At 38.6% G+C, this 21912-nt stretch overlaps 1 protein-coding gene across 1 annotated transcript in view; it reads right to left on the bottom strand.

The window, feature by feature from the left end:
- The window catches only part of Srp72 (signal recognition particle 72), a 58725-nt gene that overhangs the window by 15921 nt on the left and 20892 nt on the right, over nt 1–21912 (bottom strand). Inside the window, exons 7-9 of the mRNA XM_070096743.1 lie at nt 20263–20466; nt 17273–17437; nt 10350–10508 (exon numbers count right to left, since the gene is read on the bottom strand). Of these exons, the coding sequence (XP_069952844.1) occupies nt 10350–10508; nt 17273–17437; nt 20263–20466 (528 nt within the window). The remainder of the gene's footprint in view (nt 1–10349; nt 10509–17272; nt 17438–20262; nt 20467–21912) is intronic.

Raw genomic sequence — 21912 nt, 5'->3', positions numbered from 1 at the left:
TGACCCAAAAAAGAAAGAAAATCCCCAAAAAGAAAATACTTTCATCATCATTCAACACTTTCACCACACTCGCACATTATCACTGTTTTTGCAGAGGTGCTCAGGATACAACAGTCTAGAAGCATACACATATAAAGATACAAAACATATCCCTCCAAACTGCCAATATCCCAAACCCCTCCTTTAAAGTGCAGGCATTGTACTTCCCATTTCCAGGACTCAAGTCCGACTATATGAAAATAACCGGTTTCCCTGAATCCCTTCACTAAATATTACCCTGCTCACACTCCAACAGATCGTCAGGTCCCAAGTACCATTCGTCTCCATTCACTCCTATCTAACATGCTCACGCACGCTTGCTGGAAGTCCAAGCCCCTTGCCCACAAAACCTCCTTTACCCCCTCTCTCCAACCCTTTCGAGGACGACCCCTACCCAGCCTTCCTTCCCCTATAGATTTATATGCTTTCCATGTCATTCTACTTTGATCCATTCTCTCTAAATGACCAAACCACCTCAACAACCCCTCTTCTGCCCTCTGACTAATACTTTTATTAACTCCACACCTTTTCCTAATTTCCACACTCCGAATTTTCTGCATAATATTTACACCACACATTGCCCTTAAACAGGACATCTCCACTGCCTCCAACCGTCTCCTCGCTGCTGCATTTACCACCCAAGCTTCACACCCATATAAGAGTGTTGGTACTACTATACTTTCATACATTCCCTTCTTTGCCTCCATAGATAACGTTTTTTGACTCCACATATACCTCAACGCACCACTCACCTTTTTTCCCTCATCAATTCTATGATTAACCTCATCCTTCATAAATCCATCCACCGACACGTCAACTCCCAAGTACCTGAAAACATTCACTTCTTCCATACTCCTCCTCCCCAATTTGATATCCAATTTTTCTTTATCTAAATCATTTGACACCCTCATCACCTTACTCTTTTCTATGTTTACTTTCAACTTTCTACCTTTACACACATTCCCAAACTCATCCACTAACCTTTGCAATTTTTCTTTAGAATCTCCCATAAGCACAGTATCATCAGCAAAAAGTAACAGTGTCAATTCCCATTTTGAATTTGATTCCCCAAAATTTAATCCCACCCCTCTCCCAAACACCCTAGCATTTACTTCCTTTACAACCCCATCTATAAATATATTAAACAACCATGGTGACATTACACATCCCTGTCTAAGACCTACTTTTACTGGGAAGTAGTCTCCCTCTCTTCTACACACCCTAACCTGAGCCTCACTATCCTCATAAAAACTCTTTACAGCATTTAATAACTTACCACCTATTACATATCCTTGCAACATCTGCCACATTGCTCCTCTATCCACTATCATATGCCTTTTCTAAATCCATAAATGCAATAAAAACTTCCCTACCTTTATCTAAATACTGTTCCCATATATGCTTCAATGTAAACACTTGATTTACACATCCCCTACCCACTCTGAAACCTCCTTGCTCATCCGCAATCCTACATTCTGTCTTAACTCTAATTCTTTCAATTATAACCCTACCGTACACTTTTCCTGGTATACTCAGTAAGCTTATTCCTCTATAATTTTTAGTCTCTTTTGTCCCCTTTCCCTTTATATAAATGGAGTATACATGCTCTCCTCCAATCCCTAGGTACCTTCCCCTCTTTCATACATTTATTAAACAAAAGTACCAACCACTCCAACACTATATCCCCCCTGCTTTTAACATTTCTGTCAAGATCCCATCAGTTCCAGCTGCTTTACCCCCTTTCATTTAATGTAATGGATTTTACGTAATGGATTTATCGGTTAAAAACAGAGAAGGGGAATTAGTAGATGGGGAGATGGAGGCTTTGGGTAGATGGCGAGAATATTTTGAGGAACTTTTAAATGTCGACGAAGAAAGGGAGGCGGTAATTTCATGCACTGGCTAGGGAGGTATATCATCTTTTAGGAGAGAAGAAGAGCACGATGTGAGTGTGGGGGAGGTGCGCGAGGCATTATATAGAATGAAAGGGGGTAAAGCAGCTGGAACTGACGGGATCATGACAGAAATGTTAAAAGCAGGGGGGTACATAGTGTTGGAGTGGTTGGTATTTTTGTTTAATAAATGTATGAAAGAGGGGAAGGTACCTAGGGATTGGCGGAGAGCGTGTATAGTCCCTTTATATAAAGGGAAGGGGGACAAAAGAGATTGTAAAAATTATGGAGGAATAAGTTTACTGAGTATACCAGGAAAAGTGTACGGTAGGGTTATTATTGAAAGAAGAGGCAAGACAGAATGTAGAATTGCGGATGAGCAAGGAGGTTTCAGAGTGGGTAGGGGATGTGTAGATCAAGTGTTTACATTGAAGCATATATGTGAACAGTATTTAGATAAAGGTAGGGAAGTTTTTATTGCATTTATGGATTTAGAATAGGTATATGACAGAGTGGATAGGGGAGCAATGTGGCAGTTGTTGCAAGTGTATGGAATAGGTGATAAGTTACTAAATGCTGTAAAAAAAATTTATGAGGATAGTGAGGCTCAGGTTAGGGTGTGTAGAAAAGAGGGAGACTACTTCCCAGTAAAAGTAGGTCTTAGACAGGGATGTGTAATGTCACCACCATGGTTGTTTAATATATTTATAGATGGGGTTGTAAAAGAAGTAATTGCTAGGGTGTTCAGGAGAGGGGTGGGATTAAATTATGGGGAATTAAATACAAAATGGGAAGTGACACAGTTACTTTTTGCTGATGATACTGTGCTTATGGGAGATAGAAAATTTGCAAAGGTTAGTGGACGAATTTGGTAATGTGTGTAAAGGTAGAAAGTTGAAAGTGAACATAGAAAAAAGTAAAGTGATGAATATCAAATGATTTAGATAAAGAAAAATTGGATATCAAATTGGGGAGGAGGAGTATGGAAGAAGTGAATGTTTTCAGATATTTGGGAGTTGACGTGTCAGCGGATGGATTTACGAAGGACGAGGTAAATCATAGAATTGATGAAGGAAAAAAGGTGAGTGGTGCATTGAGGTATATGTGGAGGCAAAAAATTTTATCTATGGAGGCAAAGAAGGGAATGTATGAAAGTATAGTAGTACCAATATTCTTATATGGGTGTGAAGCTTGGGTTGTAAATGCTGCAGCAAGGAGGCGGTTGGAGGCAGTGGAGATGTCCTGTCTAAGAGCAATGAGTGGTGTAAATATTATGCAAAAAATTCGGAGTTTGGAAATTAGAAGGTGTGGAGTAATAAAAGTATTAGTCAGAGGGCTGAAGAGGGTTTGTTGAGGTGGTTTGGTCATTTAGAGAGAATGGATCAAAGTAGAATGACATGGAGAGCATATACATCTGTAGGGGAATTAAGGCGGGATAGGGGTCGTCCTCGAAAAGGTTGGAGGGAGGGAGTAAAGCAGGTGTTGTGGGTGAGGGGTTTGTACTTCCAGAAAGCATGCGTGACCATGTTAGATAGGAGTGAATGGAGACAAATGGTATTTGGGACCTGACGATCTGTTGTAGTGCGAGCAGGGGAAGTGGAATAAGAATCTTTCCTCCGTAAGCCATGCGTGTTGTAAAAGTCAACTAAAATGCTGGGAACAATGGGCTAGTAACCCCTTTTCCTGTAAAGATCACTAAAAAGAATAAGAAGAAAATTGTCAAAGTGGGAAGTCTGAATGTGCGTGGATGTTGTGCAATGATAAGAAAGAGATGATTGTGGATGTTATGAATGAGAAGAAACTGGATGTCCTGGCTTTAAGTGAAACAAAGCTGAAGGGGGTGGGAGAGTTTCAGTGGAGAGGAATAAATGGGATTAGGTCAGGGGTTTCAAATAGAGTTAGAGCTAAAGAAGGAGTAGCAATAATGTTGAAGGATAAGCTATGGCAGGAAAAGAGGGACTACAAATGCATAAATTCAAGGATTATGTGGAGTAAAATAAAGATTGGATGTGAAAAGTGGGTTATAGTAAGCGTGTATGCACCTGGAGAAGAGAGAAGTGTAGAGGAGAGAGAGAGATTCTGGGAAATGTTGAGTGAATGCGTGGGGAGTTTTGAATCAAGTGTGAGAGTAATGGTGGTTGGGGATTTCAATGCTAAAGTGGGTAAAAATGTTATGGAGGGAGTAGTAGGTAAATTTGGGGTGCCAGGGGTAAATGTAAATGGGGAGCCTTTAATTGAGCTATGTGTAGAAAGAAATTTGGTAATAAGTAATACATATTTTATGAAAAAGAGGATAAATAAATATACAAGGTATGATGTAGCACGTAATGAAAGTAGTTTGTTAGATTATGTATTGGTGGATAAAAGGTTGATGGGTAGGCTCCAGGATGTACATGTTTATAGAGGGGCAACTGATATATCAGATCATTATTTAGTTGTAGCTACAGTTAGAGTAAGAGGTAGATGGGAAAAGAGGAAGGCGGCAACAACAAGTAAGAGGGAGGTGAAAGTGTATAAACTAAGGGAGGAGGAAGTTCAGGCAAGATATAAGCGACTATTGGCAGAAAGGTGGGCTAGTGCAAAGATGAGTAGTGGGGGGGGGGGGGTTGAAGAGGGTTGGAATAGTTTTAAAAATGCAGTATTAGAATGTGGGGCAGAAGTTTGTGGTTACAGGAGGGTGGGGACAGGAGGAAAGAGGAGTGATTGGTAGAATGATGAAGTAAAGGGTGTGATAAAAGAGAAAAAGGTAGCTTACGAGAGGTTTTTACAAAGCAGAAGTGTTATAAGAAGAGCAGAGTATATGGAGAGTAAAAGAAAGGTGAAGAGAGTGGTGAGAGAATGCAAAAGGAGAGCAGATGAAAGAGTGGGAGAGGCACTGTCAAGAAATTTTAATGAAAATAAGAAAAAATTTTGGAGTGAGTTAAACAAGTTAAGAAAGCCTAGGGAAAGTATGGATTTGTCCATTAAAAACAGAGTAGGGGAGTTAGTAGATGGGGAGAGGGAGGTATTAGGTAGATGGCGAGAATATTTTGAGGAACTTTTAAATGTTGAGGAAGAAAGGGAGGCGGTAATTTCATGCACTGGCCAGGGAGGTATACCATCTTTTAGGAGTGAAGAAGAGCAGAATGTAAGTGTGGTGGAGGTACGTGAGGCATTACGTAGAATGAAAGGGGGTAAAGCAGCTGGAACTGATGGGATCATGACAGAAATGTTAAAAGCAGGGGGGGATATAGTGTTGGAGTGGTTGGTACTTTTGTTTAATAAATGTATGAAAGAGGGGAAGGTACCTAGGGATTGGCAGAGAGCATGTATAGTCCCTTTATATAAAGGGAAAGGGGACAAAAGAGATTGTAAAAATGATAGAGGAATAAGTTTACTGAGTATACCAGGAAAAGTGTACGGTAGGGTTATAATTGAAAGAATTAGAGGTAAGACAATGTAGAATTGCAGATGAGCAAGGGGGCTTCAGAGTGGGTAGGGGATGTGTAGATCAAGTGTTTACATTGAAGCATATATGTGAACAGTATTTAGATAAAGGTAGGGAAGTTTTTATTGCATTTATGGATTTAGAAAAGGCATATGTTAGAGTGGATAGAGGAGCAATGTGGCAGATGTTGCAAGTTTATGGAATAGGTGGTAAGTTACTAAATGCTGTAAACAGCTTTTATGAGGATAGTGAGGCTCAGGTTAGGGTGTGTAGAAGAGAGGGAGAATACTTCCTGGTAAAAGTAGGTCTTAGACAGGGATGTGTAATGTCACCATGGTTGTTTAATATATTTATAGATGGGGTTGTAAAAGAAGTAAATGCTAGGGCGTTCGGGAGAGGGGTAGGATTAAATTATGGGGAATCAAATTCAAAATGGGAATTGACACAGTTACTTTTTGCTGATGATACTGTGCTTATGGGTGATTCTAAAGAAAAATCGCAAAGGTTAGTGGACGAGTTTGAGAATGTGTGTAAAGGTAGAAAGTTGAAAGTGAACATAGAAAAGAGTAAGGTGATGAGGGTATCAAATGATTTAGATAAAGAAAAATTGGATATCAAATTGGGGAGGAGGAGTATGGAAGAAGTGAATGTTTTCAGATACTTGGGAGTTGACGTGTAGGCGGATGGATTTATGAAGGATGAGGTTAATCATAGAATTGACGAGGGAAAAAAGGCGAGTGGTGCGTTGAGGTATATGTGGAGTCAAAAAACGTTATCTATGGAGGCAAAGAAGGGAATGTATGAAAGTACGTATAGTAGTACCAACACTCTTGTATGGATGTGAAGCTTGGGTGGTAAATGCAGCAGCGAGGAGACGGTTGGAGGTAGTGGAGATGTCCTGTCTAAGGGCAATGTGTGGTTTAAATATTATGCAGAAAATTCGGAGTTTGGAAATTAGGAGAAGGTGTGGAGTTAATAAAAGCATTAGTCAGAGGGCAGAAGAGGGGTTGTTGAGGTGGTTTGGTCATTTAGAGAGAATGGATCAAAGTAGAATGACATGGAAAGCATATAAATCTATAGGGGAAGGAAAGAGGGGTAGGGGTCGTCCTCGAATGGGTTGGAAAGAGGGGGTAAAGGAGGTTTTGTGGGCGAGGGGCTTGGACTTCCAGCAAGCGTGCATGAGCGTGTTAGATAGGAGTGAATGGAGACGAATGATACTTGGGACCTGACGATCTGTTGGAGTGTGAGCAGGGTAATATTTAGTGAAGGGATTCAGAGAAACAGGTTATTTTCATATAGTCGGACTCGAGTCCTGGAAATGGGAAGTACAATGCCTGCACTTTAAAGGAGTGGTTTAGGATATTGGCAGTTTGGAGGGATATGTTGTGTATCTTTATACGTATATGCTTCTAAACTATTGTATTCTAGGCACCTCTGCAAAAGCAGTGATAATGTGTGAGTGTGGTGAAAGTGTTCAATGATGATGAAGGTATTTTCTTTTTGGGAATTTTCTTTCTCTTTGGGTCACCCTTCCTCGGTGGGAGATGGCCAACTTGTTGGAAAAAAAAAAAAAATTGACACCAAGTTATGTTAGTTAGTGTTACACAAAGTGTTACTCTTCTCAGCTAGTTGTCAAGTTTCTTCTGCACTAAGATACATCAAATTCTTCTTTCAACAAACCGGCCATATCCCACCAAGGCAGGGTGGCCCAAAGGAAAAAAACAGAAGCTTCTCCTTTTAAAGTTAGTAATATATACAGAAGGTGTTACTAGCCCCTTGCTCCATGCATTTTAGTTGTCTCTCATGACACACATGGCTTACGAATTCTGTTCCATTTTCCTATGGAGACACCAAATTTTTTTTTATTGTCATCACACTGGCCGATTCCCACCAAGGCAGGGTGGCCCGAAAAAGAAAAACTTTCACCATCATTCACTCCATCACTGTCTTGCCAGAAGGGTGCTTTACGCTACAGTTTTTAAACTGCAACATTAACACCCCTCCTTCAAAGTGCAGGCACTGTACTTCCCATCTCCAGGACTCAAGTCCGGCCTGCCGGTTTCCCTGAATCCCTTCATAAATGTTACTTTGCTCACACTCCAACAGCACGTCAAGTATTAAAAACCATTTGTCCCCATTCACTCCTATCAAACACGCTCACGCATGCCTGCTGGAAGTCCAAGCCCCTCGCACACAAAACCACCTTTACCCCCTCCCTCCAACCTTTCCTAGGCCGACCCCTACCCCGCCTTCCTTCCACTACAGACTGATACACTCTTGAAGTCATTCTGTTTCGCTCCATTCTCTCTACATGTCCGAACCACCTCAACAACCCTTCCTCAGCCCTATGGACAACAGTTTTGGTAATCCCGCACCTCCTCCTAACTTCCAAACTACGAATTCTCTGCATTATATTCACACCACACATTGCCCTCAGACATGACATCTCCACTGCCTCTAGCCTTCTCCTCACTGCAACATTCATCACCCATGCTTCACACCCATATAAGAGCGTTGGTAAAAATATACTCTCATACATTCCCCTCTTTGCCTCCAAGGACAAAGTTCTTTGTCTCCACAGACTCCTAAGTGCACCACTCACCCTTTTCCCCTCATCAATTCTATGATTCACCTCATCTTTCATAGACCCATCCGCTGACACATTCACTCCCAAATATCTGAATACATTCACCTCCTCCATACTCTCTCCCTCCAATCTGATATCCAATCTTTCATCACCTAATCTTTTTGTTATCCTCATAACCTTACTCTTTCTTGTATTCACCTTTAATTTTCTTCTTTTGCACACCCTACCAAATTCATCCACCAATCTCTGCAACTTCTCTTCAGAATCTCCCAAGAGCACAGTGTCATCAGCAAAGAGCAGCTGTGACAACTCCCAATTTATGTGCGATTCTTTATCTTTTAACTCCACGCCTCTTGCTAAGACCCTCGCACCAAATTATGTCATTTAAAATAGTTACTAAACTTTAACATTTTCATTAAGTAATTGTTTATTTTACCCAGTAACAAATATCACTTATTTAAAAAATTTAATATCATCTTTGAATTGCTTAATTTTAATTCTGCTTTAAAAATAAGGAAATTCAATATTTATTATAATTATTATTATTTTATTAATCTCAATGGTAGAGTAGGACTCTGCCATTGACGTTAATAAAATAATACAGCCTCTCCTCACTTAACGACAGAGCTCCATTCCTGTTACCACTTGATAAATGAATTCGTCGCTAAACAAGGAGCATACTATAATGGTAGTGGGTTTATATCAACCAATTTTTATATTGCTTTAACGTCACCCTTGCACCATTTATAACATTTTTAGTATATTTTTAAATGTTTATACAGTAGTGTTCTGTATATTGTAATAAACAGAATAGAGGAAATCAGTTCTAATATAAGTACATTATTTAGATATGCATACTGGTCAGAGAGCCCGCTGTAAAGTCCGACTCATCAGTAAACAAGTACGTCGCTAAGTGAGGAGAGGCTGTAATACTTATAACAAATATCGAATTTCCTTATCTTTAAAGCGGAATTAAAATTAAGCAATGCAAATTTGATATTAAAATTAAGGGTGACCCAAAGAAAAAATCACATTCACCATTATTCATTCAACGGCTGTCATTCCACAAGTGTGCTGACATCAAACATTACCACAACTAAATATAATCTGCCCACATGAATGGAGTAAATGTGTATTGTTTGGTACTAAATTTTTCACACAGATCTGCCCAGAATGCTGTACATTATATACACTCATCAAAATACACATCTTTACATTAACCCCTTCAGGGTCCAAGGCCCAAATCTGAAGTGGTGCCCCAGTGTCCAAGAATTTAAAAAAAAAAAAAAAGTTATTTTTTCTTATGAAATGGTAGAGAATCTTTTTGTGAAGGTAATAAAACAAAAAGTACGAAATTTGATGGAAAACTGACGAAATTATGCTCTCGCGAATTTTGATGTGTCAGCAATATTTACAAATCGGTGATTTTGCTGACTTTGACTCCCATTTTAGGCCAATTATATTATTCCAGTCAACCAAATTCTTAGCTATTTCACTAGTATTACTTCTATTCTATCGATTGAGCACAAGAAATCGCCAAGTCAAGTGTTTCAACTACAAATTAAAGTGATCGGAAATTGTTAATTTGGCCAATTTAACACAAAGTTCAAAATATTCCAATTTCAAAATAGGGTCCAGAATAAACAATGTAGGTATTCCTGGAACTAAACTAACATTTCCTCTGTTCATTAGTTATGTTTTGAGGCTTTACAAATAAATTCCATTTTCATTTTTTATTCACATAATGAATTTTTATTCACACCAAAAAATAGAAGATTTACTATTATGCAATACTGTAATAATTGTATATCATCACCATATTTGTGAATGCATATTAGACCCACCAGCTGGCGTGTATTAGACGTGCGAGGTCGTTTGTTTACTCTTGAATATCGGCAAAAATTTAACATTTCTGCTACTTTGAGCTCAGTTTCAAGCCATTTCTAGTGCTGAAACCAATCAAAATCATCTTTATTTCTGTAATATGTCTTCCATTCTATCAAATGAGACCAAGAAATCGCAAATACAACTATAAAAAACATACGAAAAAACACTGCAAAGTTGCTGTTTTAATCGAAAAATCATGATTTCAGTTTTTTTCTCTCATTATACACAGTGTGCTGCAGGATCTGTTTTATGTGGTGCACACATACCACATAGATGTATTCTCTCATATCTAGACCCAAATGTACCACTCACAGTTTATCAGAGTGAGCTGAGCTCGTGACGTAGATCTACGGTTTGGACCCTGAACGTAAAGCCGTAGATCTACGGGACGGACCCTGAAAGGGTTAAACTTGCCCAATCTCATAGCAATTGTAATAAAGTATAGAATCATCTGTCAATAAAACATTTATCACAGTAAAAATATATTTAAAAATAATATACTATAATTCTGACCTACCCTTGCATATGCACTAATCAATTGTGCAAGTGTGTTGACATCTTTGGGGTCGAGTTTGCGAAGTTCCAATAATGATGCTGCAGCAGCAGCAGCATCACCACTCCGCAGGTGGAAGTCAGCTGCGTGTCGCCACAGCTCACCCAGGTGAACAGCTGATGTCTGCGCATATACACACACACACACACACAATCACAAACATTTTAATTACCACTACATTACTTGTTTTATTATCAATATATCTTCTTACTAATCTATCCTTTTAACTGATTTGCTTCTCTTACTGATCTGTTCTTTCAGACAGGATGGCTGAATCAAGAATGTTCTTGTTGTTACTTGGGACACTGACCATGTTAAATGAACTGTTACAGACATACCTCGTTAAAACAGCGCTTGCTTTAGAGTGCTTCGCTAATATGGTGCTCTTCAGTTACAGTGGTACCTCAATATTAGAACTTAATCCATTCCAGGAGGTTGTTCTAATAGCAAGATGTACAAACACTGAATCAATTTTTCCCACAAGAAATATAGTAAATTGGATTAATCTGTTCCAGACCCTAAAAAATTACCAATTATAAAACATTTTAAGTGAAAATATTGCTTATTTAAATCTGTATAGTAATATTTGCATCCATAAAATCATACATGAAAACTATAAAAACAATAAATACATGAAATAAATGCAAATTTAACTTTACTTTACCTTTACTGAGGAGTGCTGACGGCCTAAGAGGAAGGTGGAGAGATGTTGTTTGGAAAGGGTGTCATCGCCCATAAAGCCATCAGGTAACTGCCCATCTGGTGTTTTTTTCTCTTTTCTGTCTCTGTGTAGCAGCACTTAAAGATGATGGGAATTCACTAGCATTTGATTTTTTTTTTCCATGGCTAAAGAAGCTGTCCAAAAAATTTTCAAAAGTAGTCAACAACACTGTCACTGAACAGGATGATGCCCTTATTCACAACAGTAATGTTAGGATGCCTTTTTTTTTTACCAGGCTCAGTGTTTGAGCCCAATGATAACACAGTTCCTTAATTTCTGCAGTGGATATGTTGCCTTTACTGATTCCCTCCTCTGAAGAAGAAATTTCCTCAATCACTTCTTTCTGCTCCTTGTGCAGGTCTTGAAGTTCTTCTGTGGTCAGCTCATTCTTGTGACCCTGAACAAACTTCTCTGTATCTTCATCGTCCATTTCTAAACCCATGGACTGGCCCAGAGAAACAATATCCTTTACTACTAGCTCTGCCTCAAAGCCTTCAAAATCTCTGACACACAGTCTAGCCACAGTTTCTTTCAGGCAGAGCTCATTGTCCTGAAAGAAACTTTTCCCCTAGGCTTTGTCTAATATCCTTAAACACTGGAGGATATCAAAATTATTTTTCCAAAATTTGCTACGGGTAAGCTCTGTTTCAGAGGTCACTTCAAAGCATCTTTTAAACAGTGCTTTTGTGTAAAGTTTCTTAAAACTGTAAATTACAGTGCTAGTCACGGCATTATGCTGCCCCTCCCCAACACACATACCAAAACACAAACACATACTATGAAATATTATAATACAGTGGAACCTCAGGTTATGAATTTAATCTGTTCCGTGGACTTATTCGTATCCTGATTTGTCAATTTTCTTCAATTAAATTAATTGAAATGCAATTAATTCGTTCCAGCTGAATTTCTGCTCTCAGGAGGCATGACAAAATAACCTTAATATCAACTCTACGGCTTATTTATCTGTCACAATTCATCTAATATGACATAAACAATATAACATAGAAACATGATATACACTCTAGAATGAATAAAATATGTCATTACATGGACTGTGGAGGGAGGAGGATTGTGGTTGGGAGTGGTCGCGCATTCTCTCTATGAAAACGTCAGAGTTGTCATTATAAGAGAAAACGAAGTTTGTGAGGCTAACTGAATTAGATCTGGTGTACATACGACATTTAGATACCTTGGAGAAGAAATGCAGAGTGGCATATCTTGTCAGAAGTTCACACTTTTCTTAAGAACTGCTATGTACAATTTTTATGTCTATCTCACTACACTACCTATCTCCTGTGAGCTGTTTCTCCATCAACCATGTCAACAGCAGCTTTTCCATCTTTTAATTGACAGAGGTCCACTGCTTAGAAATTAATGTAATGCCCTTTGCTGGTGCTATAGCCTTTATAGACTCCTGCTTTAGTATTGTACATATAGTAGATTATTATTATTATTATTATCATCATCATCATCATCATCATGGGGAAGCGCTAAACCCGTAGGTACACATAGTAGAGGGGCTACGCTTGTACTGAACTTGCCAAGTCTTCAACCCTCGTACCCAGTCGGGGGAAGACAGCATGGGTGTGGGGAAGGCAGCATGGGTCTGGGGAAGGCAGCACGGGTCTGGGGAAGGCAGCGTGAGTGGTGGGGAAAGCACCGTGGATGGTGGGGATGATGGTGTGTGGGTGGGGAAGACAACATGGGTGGTTGGGAAGACAGAGTGTAAGTTTATTCAGGTATACACGAATACAGTTACACAAATTATCACACACACAGCAGCTTATGTAGAGAATCTAGGATAACCCAAAAAAGTTAAGCATGGGTGGTGGGGAAGACAGTGTGGGTGGGAAGGACAGCGTGGGCTTGTGTAAACCTGTTTTGTAAACAATATAATGATAATGTTTGTGTGGTTATTGTGTTGCATACAACGAGTGGATATATATATACAGTGGATCCTCGGCTAAGGATATTAATCTGTTCCTGAGAGCTCATCATTAGACGAAATTATTGGTAGCCGAATTAATTTTCCCCATAAGAAACAATGGAAATCCAATTAATCCGTTCCAGACAGCCAAAAGTATTAAAAAAAAAAATGAAATATACATTTCCCTAGAAACAAAACAATGAGACATGCACAATAACTATAAAAATGAATGTTAAAATGACACTTACCTATACTGAAGAGTATTGATGAGTGATGAGACTTTTTCTTAAACACACTGGGATATTCAGAATGATACATTAAGAAAGGCTTCACTTTGCGATCCCCACCACTAGCATTACAACAAAACAAGAAAGTTAGCCTGTGTTTCATAGGCTTGTGTCCTGGGAGTGCCTTTTCCTCCTGAGTAATGTAGTTCCTGTTTGGCATTTTCCTCCAGAACAGGCCTGTTTAGTCACAGTTACGCACTTGTTGGGGTTGGAATTTTTCAGCTTCGCCATGCCTTGTCACACTGTGTATGCCACTATGATTCTTAAAACTCTCAAACCAACCTTTGTTGGCCTTAAATTCACCAATATGAGAAGTAGTTCCAGGCATTTCTTCCTGTTCACCTGGGTGTTAGTTGACTGATGTGGGTTGCATCCTGGGGGACAAGATTAAGGACCCCAATGGAAATAAGTTAGACAGTCCTTGATGACTCAATGACTTTCTTGGGTTATCCTGGGTGGCTAACCCTCTGAGGTTAATTGTTTCTCGGTAATTATTTCTTGTTAAGCCACACCAACAACAGTCTCTCCACATCTTCGAGTAGTACAGCTGATGGTGGTGCAGCAACAGCTGATGGTGGTGCAGCAGCAGCTAACCATGGTATGATAGTATATTTCAATAGTATTTCTCACCCTTTTTGCCCCAGGGTTGGCACTAGAAGCTTTCTTTTGGGCCATTGTGGCTTATTTAGCAGTTACAAGCACTATAAACAATGGAATAATACAAAATGTATCTAATGAATGCATGAAACCGGCCACCCCGGCTTGTAAACACTGACGGCAGGGCAGCTGAGGCGCTCAGGCTGGACGGACAGGTTCAGGACGAATCACATTGGGCGAGTTTTTTATCGTTAGCCAGGCCAAAATTTTTACGCTCAAATGCTTCGTTGGGTGGATTTAACGTTATACGATGCGTTCGTTACCCAAGGGGCCACTGTATATTATGCATTATATTGGTCTCACAGGCCACAGAAGTTACTTGAAAGAATTAAAATATTAGAAATGAAAAGAAAAAACAGAATAAAAGTAAAAATAATATTACCGAGTGAGTGGCCCAATATTCGGGGTTTCATTGCATATTCATGTTTATTATTTTCAGCACTTGCCTTTCTTTTAAGATGGTTTTTGGCAGTTTTCAAAAATTGTGTTTATTATTTTTACTTTTACATCATTTTTTTAAGACCTAGTGCTATTGCATACCTAATAAATGATAAAATAAATGTTTCTAGGTTTTTATATGCACTGGCAAGTGAAAAAAAAAAGGCAATGATTCACTTTAAGGTGACGGTCTGGAACATAACCCACTGTATTAGTGAGGTATGCCTGTATTTGGTGATAAAACATTTAGTACTCAATTATGATAATAAAATCAACAAAAAATTCATTAAAGCAACTACAATATGTATAATATCAAATATATTACATGAAAGAAGAATGAACTCCAAAAATCAGAATTTTGTTAGGTGGGAAAGACTAAATCCAAATTATGTGCTGTAGCTATAATTTTAAAGTCATCTGGACTTCGTGTATTTTTTTTTTTTTAAATTTAAATTCAACTAAACGCTAAACCCACAAAGGTCATACAGAACTCGGAGGATGATTGCGAGATTCAGAATGAACTCTGATGAACAGGTGAGGTGGTTTGACCAGAGGAATACAGCTGTTATATGTAATCTCTTATGTTCACAAACTTTAATCTTAACCCTTAAACTGTCCAAACATAGATCTACATTCACACTCCAACAACTTGTCAGGTTCCAAAAACCATTCGTCTTCATTCTTTCCTATCTAACATGCTCACGTACGCTTACTGGAAGTCCAAGCCCCTCGCCCACAAAACCTCCTTTACCCCCTCCCTCCAATCTTTCCTAAGTCGACCCCTACCCTGCTTTCCATCTATTACAGACTTGTACACTCTCCAAGTCATTCTATTCCTCCATCCTCTCCAAATGACTAAACCACCTTAACAACCCCTCTTCAGCCCACCGACTAATACTTTTAGTAACTCCATATTTCCTAATTTCCACGCTGAATTGTCTGCATAATATTTACACCACGCATTGCCCTTAGACACAATATCTCCACTGCCTCCAGCCCACTTCTTGCTGCAGCATTTACAACCCATGCTTCACACCCACATACGAGTGCTGGTATCACTATACAGTGGAACCTCAGCTTACGAGTTTAATCCATTCCATGACCTTGCTCATATCCTGATCTGTTCGTATGCCGAGTCAATTTTCCTCATTTAAATTACTATCTGAAATGTCATTAATCTGTTCCAGTGCAATTCCTGCTCTCAGGAGGCAGTAATATGATGCTAATATCAACTCTACAGCTTATTTATCTATCACAATTCATCTAATATGACATAAACAATATAAATAACATAGAAACCTGATACATACTCTAGAATGAATAAAATACATGACAAGTGGTGGCGGCCATTTCCTACCTTGTTTTGGGTCACCAGGAGAGACCTCCTGCCATCCCCTGACACTACCATCCCAGCTTACTTGTTCAGTTTCACTGTGTTTGTGAATTGTGTTTTGATCTTTTAATTACCATAATCATGGCACCCAGTAGGCATACCAGTGTTGCTGACTGACTGACTGACTGACTGACTGATTGACTGACTTGACTGAATGACTTGAAATACTAATACTATTTCTGTTGCAGTTATAGTCTTAAGCAGTAAAAACAACATAATGCATCACAACAATGAACTACAATTATATACTACTCACTTTTACTTTTGTAAGATCTGGAAGTCTAAAAAAAAGTTGTTTGAGGGGGAAGCTCGCATCCTGAATTTTTGTTCGTATCCAGAAACAAAAAATTGACCGTGCGACTGCTCGTATCCTGAAAAACTCGTATGCCAAGGTTCCACTGTACTCTCATACATTCCCTTCTTTGCCTGCATGGATAACTTTTGTTATCGCCACAGATACTTCGATGCACTACTTGCCATTTTTTCCTCCATCAATTCTATAATTAACCTCATCCTTCGTAAACCCATTCGCTGACAAATCTACTCCCAAATATCTGAACACATTCATTTCTTTCATACTGCCTCCCTCCAATGTGATATCCAATTTTTCTTTACCTAATGCATTTGATACCCTCATCACCTTACTCTTATCTATGTTTAATATCCACTTTCTTCTTTTACACACCCTCCCAAACTTGTCCACTATCCTTTCCAACTATTCTTTAGAATCTCCCAAAAGCACAGTATCATCAGCCAAATGTAATTGTGTCAACTCCCATTTTGTATTTGATTCCCTATAATTTAAGCCTGCCCCTCTCCTCAACATCCTGTTATTTACTTCTTTTACAACCCCATCTATAAATATGTTAAATAACCATGGTGACATTACTCATCCTTGTTTAAGGCCTACTTTTACTGGAAAGTAATCTCCCTCTCTCCTACACACCCTAACTTGAACCTCACTCACAAAAACTCTTCACAGCATTTAGTAACTTACTACTTATTCCATACACTTGCAACATCTGCGACATTGCTCCCCTATTCACCCTATCATATGCCTTTTCTAAATACATAAATGCAATGAAAACTTCTCTACCTTTACCTAAGTACTAAGTACACTAAGTACACCTGAGCAAAAAAAAAAAAAAAAAAAAAAAAAAACTTATTGCCTCTGGCTTTTCAGTGCCCCCCTGCCACAGCCCTGGCAGTACAGCAGCACTAGTGACACCCCCTTGCCACAGCCCTGGTAGTACAGCAGCAATAGCAACACCCCCTTGCCACAGCCCTGGCAGTACAGTAGCACTAGTGTTAGGGAGGTTTCATGTACTCCAGGTACTAAGGTATTTATGAAATTATTTTGTTCAATAATTCAACAAATACCGGATTGCACTCACTGTATCAGTCAAGTATGACTTAGTGCAACGATAAAAATATCCCTGTCATTAACATATAATTCCTTACCTTATTTTTCTTGTGCCACTCCACTGCTTGCCTCAGGATGGCAGAGGCACTGCCACGATCTTCCAATGACACGTACAGTGCGACCATGGCGGACACAATGCCTTGACGGTACATTTCACTCTCGTCCAAGGACATTAGCATCTCACAGGCACCCTTCTTTTCGCCCTAGAAAAAGATAAAATAATTGTTTTCTTTATTTAATGCTGGGAAATAAGAATAAGAAAATACTAGAACTTCTGATGCCAGTGCTCACTTGCTGTCATGTGACAGTAGACACCAAAGTCTGGGTCACAACACTACATTCATACAGACTCAGCACAGGTTACAAGCAAATACAATTACGTACTGTATTCACAAATAATCCACATTTAGAAAGGAAACATGAGATAATATTATCAACCTGGACCATCAAGGTCACTTGATGATGGTCCAGGACAGACTAAATACTGTCAAAATTTTTCCTTCTAAGTCCAGATTATTTGTGAACTGTTCCAGCGATGGAATTTTGACTTATTTTTCAAATATAATTACCTGGTATAAAGTCTGGATGAATTCTGTAGGCTACTTTGCATAATAAAAAATAATCCAGTGTGTAAACTATTCTGGTAAAAAGTAAAGCCAGCGAGGGAGCGCCTTTTGAAGGATTATCAGGAAAACATCAAACCCCATGCGTGCTTCTTACAATGATATTTTGTCATGAGAAGTGCAAGCACAAATTTACTTAAACTTCTTTCAATAAACCAGCCATATCCCACTAAGGAAGGATGGGCTAAAAAGAAAAAGGAAAATTTCTCTTTCTAAATTTAGTAATGTATACAGGAAAAGGGGTTACTAGCCCCTTGCTCCTGGCATTTTAGTCACCACTGATGACATACATGGCTTACGGAGGAAGAATTCTGTTCCACTTCCCCATGGAGATAAAAGGAAATAAACAAGGTGGTTTGGTCATTTAGAGAGAATGGATCAAAGTAGAATGACATGGAGAGCATTTAAATCTGTAGAAGGAAGGCAGGGTAGGGGTCGTCCTCAAAAAGGTTGGAAGGAAGGGGTAAGGGAGGTTTTGTGGGCGAGGGGCTTGGACTTCCAGCAGGCGTGCACGAGCGTGTTCGATAAGAGTGAATGGAGACGAATGGTATTTGGGACCTGACGATCTGTTTGAGTGTGAGCAGGGTAATATTTAGTTAAGGGATTCAGGGGAACTGGTTATTTTTATATAGCTGGACTGGAGTCCTGGAAATGGGAAGTACAATGCCTGCACTCTAAAGGAGGGGTTTTGGGATATTAGCAGTTTGGAGGGATATGTTGTGCATCTTTATACGTATATGCTTCTAAACTGTTGTGTTCTGAGCACCTCTGCAAAAACAGCAATTATGCGCGAGTGAGGTGAAAGTGTTGAATAATGATGAAAGTATTTTCTTTTTGGGGATTTTCTTTCTTTTTGGGTCACCCTGCCTCAGTGGGAGACGGCCGACTTGTTTATAAAAAAAAAAAAAAAAAACCACTAATATCAAGTCTACAGCTTATTTATCTATCACAATTGATCTAATATGACATAATTTACAATAAGAATAACACAGAAACATGATATATACTCTAAAATGAATAAAATATGTCATTATGTGATGAGTGGTGGCGGCCATTCCCACTCTCTGACCATATCTTCCTATGCTCTTATTTTAAGAGAAAACAGTGTTTATGAGGCTAACTGCACTAGATCACTAGTTTCATAGGGAAAACACAAACAATGCATTTATAAATAAGAAATACGTATTGTATAAAATCATAACAGAGAATGTAAAGAAATAAACAGGTTTTATAAAGTCTATGTACATATTTACCTTGGAGAAGAGATGCTGGCAGAGTGGCATATGCTGTCAGTGGCCCTATAAACCCCAACAACAACACTGGAGGAGTTTGTTTCCTTGCATCCCTTTCCTATCGCTTAATTTACTTGCTACACTCTTAATGCTACAATTTATTGCTGAACTGCTACAATTTTTTTTTATTTTTTTTTACTTCACTTTTCACCGATTTATTTGCTACGATCTTAATGCTACAACCCACAACTCGCACACCTCTCGTGTTTATCTATGATTTCATGCTTTAATTCCATGGACATCATCCTCTTTTTCTTCTCAGCACTGTCCTTTGCTTTAGTATCATACATATCGTAGAATCACTGAATCACTCACTAAGGCACATTCTCCCTTCTCTCTTCCTCCTCCACTTTGGTACTTTGCTACGAGATCTTTCTTGAATTCTATCATGTTTCTCACCTTCTTTACCATAGGGCTGGCACTAGGAGCTTTCTTTGGGCCCATGGTGGCTTATTTGGCAGTCACACACACAATACACAAGTGCAAAAAATGATGGATTATTACAAAATGTTTCGTATGACCTCGCAGGGTTATGTTCAATTGCCAAGAAACAATGCCAGACTAACTCAGAATGCATGTGTAGGAGGCTGTGTGTGCGAGCGGCCACTCGGACGTGTTTTGTACAATTGACAAAAACAGAGGAAAGTAACAAAAACAAAGCCTATATTTTTATGAAAAAAGTCGGCGATAACTGAAAAATCATGAAAAGAGCGCCTAATGAAAATGGAGGGTCCACTGTATGGTGATAGTGAAGGTAACAATTACATGCCAACAGTAAGTGCATAAAAATTATTTTTCCAGATAAGCACATATAGCTATTACAAGCACATACACTTTTACAAGTGACACCCAGTCAAGATGAAAGTGGTACTAAGGTAGAACTTGACATGGATGAAATGAACCTTAATGTGGATGATGATGTCAGACCTTGACTTCACTTTGTACTTATGACAGAGCAGAAGACAGTCTGCAGACCAGCACTGCAGCTTCCTACATTAGCTAAGTGACAGTATTACAGTGCCAAGCACAGCACTGTAGCCTCCTACATTAGCTAACAGTGACAATATTAGACATTTTTACTCTAAAGCCACATACAACAGTGCGGCTTCCCACCTTGGCTAAGAGAATCTGAGTTGCAACTAGACTGATATAGAGAGCTTTATCTTGATGATCTTGAGCACACTGTCTGAGTACATCACGTGCTTCATTCAGCTTGCCCTCTCGTCCCATTTGGGCAGCTTGGATCACTTTGGCTTCCAGAGTCAGTTGTGGGTATTCTTCTGTCAGCTTTTGAGCTTCTGTTCGGCACACTTCATCCTGCAACATTTAAAGATCAAAACCTACAGTTAAAAAGATACAGTATCTACTGTCTTAGCTTGTCAAAATAACTAGCATTATAATGCATCAATGAATATGATGAGTGTTCCTTCTTTTTCAGGTCATCCTGCCTCGGTGGAAAATGACCATTGTGTTAATAATAAAAAAAAAAAGATGTAATAACAAACATGAAATAATGTCAGGTATGTAGTAATTATTCCTTATTCCTTTAGTGACATGTACAGAACTGCTAAATCTCAGCATTCAAGAACTTGGAAAATATATTTTAGAATTTTATTTATATAAATGAGACACTATGCCATTACTGAGTATGTGCCCTTCATTTAAACAAGCATCTGCAGAAACTCAATAAAGATACAAAGGTTTGCTACTAGTTTAGAAGTGAAAAGCCTGTACTATGAGGATAGGTAGAGGGGAAATGAATCTTACAACCTCAGGAAAGATAACTACTAAGATAGAATCATGAGGCACAAAATTTTATGTCAAATTTTTAGGGCAAATATGTACTGTATATATAGGCAGGCCCTGTTTATACAGCAATTAGGTTCTGGGCTACTGCTGTAAAGTGAAACAACCTTTTTTTAACCTTTCAACTGCATATAAAAGCTTAATAACATGTTTACAGTATCACATTAAGTGATCAATAGAACTAGGCCTTTAAAAATGTATATATAGTACACACATTACTTACCTTAAAATATTTTTGCCCTTAGTGGTGAATATATTTACTGTAGGAAGTCTGAATAAATGAAGAATGTGCAATTGAAAACTGCTGCATTATTGAAACACTAAAGTGAAGCACTGTAAAACAGGGCCCTCCTGTATTATCAAGATGTTAAATAATATCATAGTTACCAATCAAATTTCAGGGATCTCACTAGATGGATACTTCCTTAATTAATCTGATGGATTATATAAGAGCCCAACTGTGAAAAGGGGATTTCATAGGCATGGTCACTTTAGACCTGCAAAAGGCATTTGATACAGTGAACCATAGATATTAGTACCTGTCCTATAGACTTGTGTTAAGTGGTACTGGGAATTACCTTTCCCACAGCCCAGTCTCAAACCAGGCCTCCTAGGTTAAAAAGGGAGTATCACAAGATAAATAACTATTAACCCTTAAACTGTCCATGCAGATCTACGTTCACATGCGTAACACTCCAAAAGTAGATCTACATTTTTTTTATACATTTTCAAATAAAAAAAAAAAAAAAAGTAGATCAAAGTTTTTTTTACAAGTTTTCAAATGTAAAAAAAAAAAAAGACCTACTTTTTTTTACATACTTTCAAATGTTGAAAAAACGTAGATCTACGTTTGGACAGTTTAAGGGTTAAGAAAGTATAGGCAAGTGTATGTTGAAAGTAAAAGAACTTGGTAATATTTACATGTGATCTGACAAGGTCATGAGAAAAAAGATAATC

Source organism: Cherax quadricarinatus, chromosome 54 (assembly GCF_038502225.1).
Source record: "Cherax quadricarinatus isolate ZL_2023a chromosome 54, ASM3850222v1, whole genome shotgun sequence".
NCBI lineage: Eukaryota > Metazoa > Arthropoda > Malacostraca > Decapoda > Parastacidae > Cherax > Cherax quadricarinatus.
The sequence above is the reverse complement of the archived record's forward strand: the minus strand, read 5'-3'. Positions and strand labels throughout refer to the sequence as shown.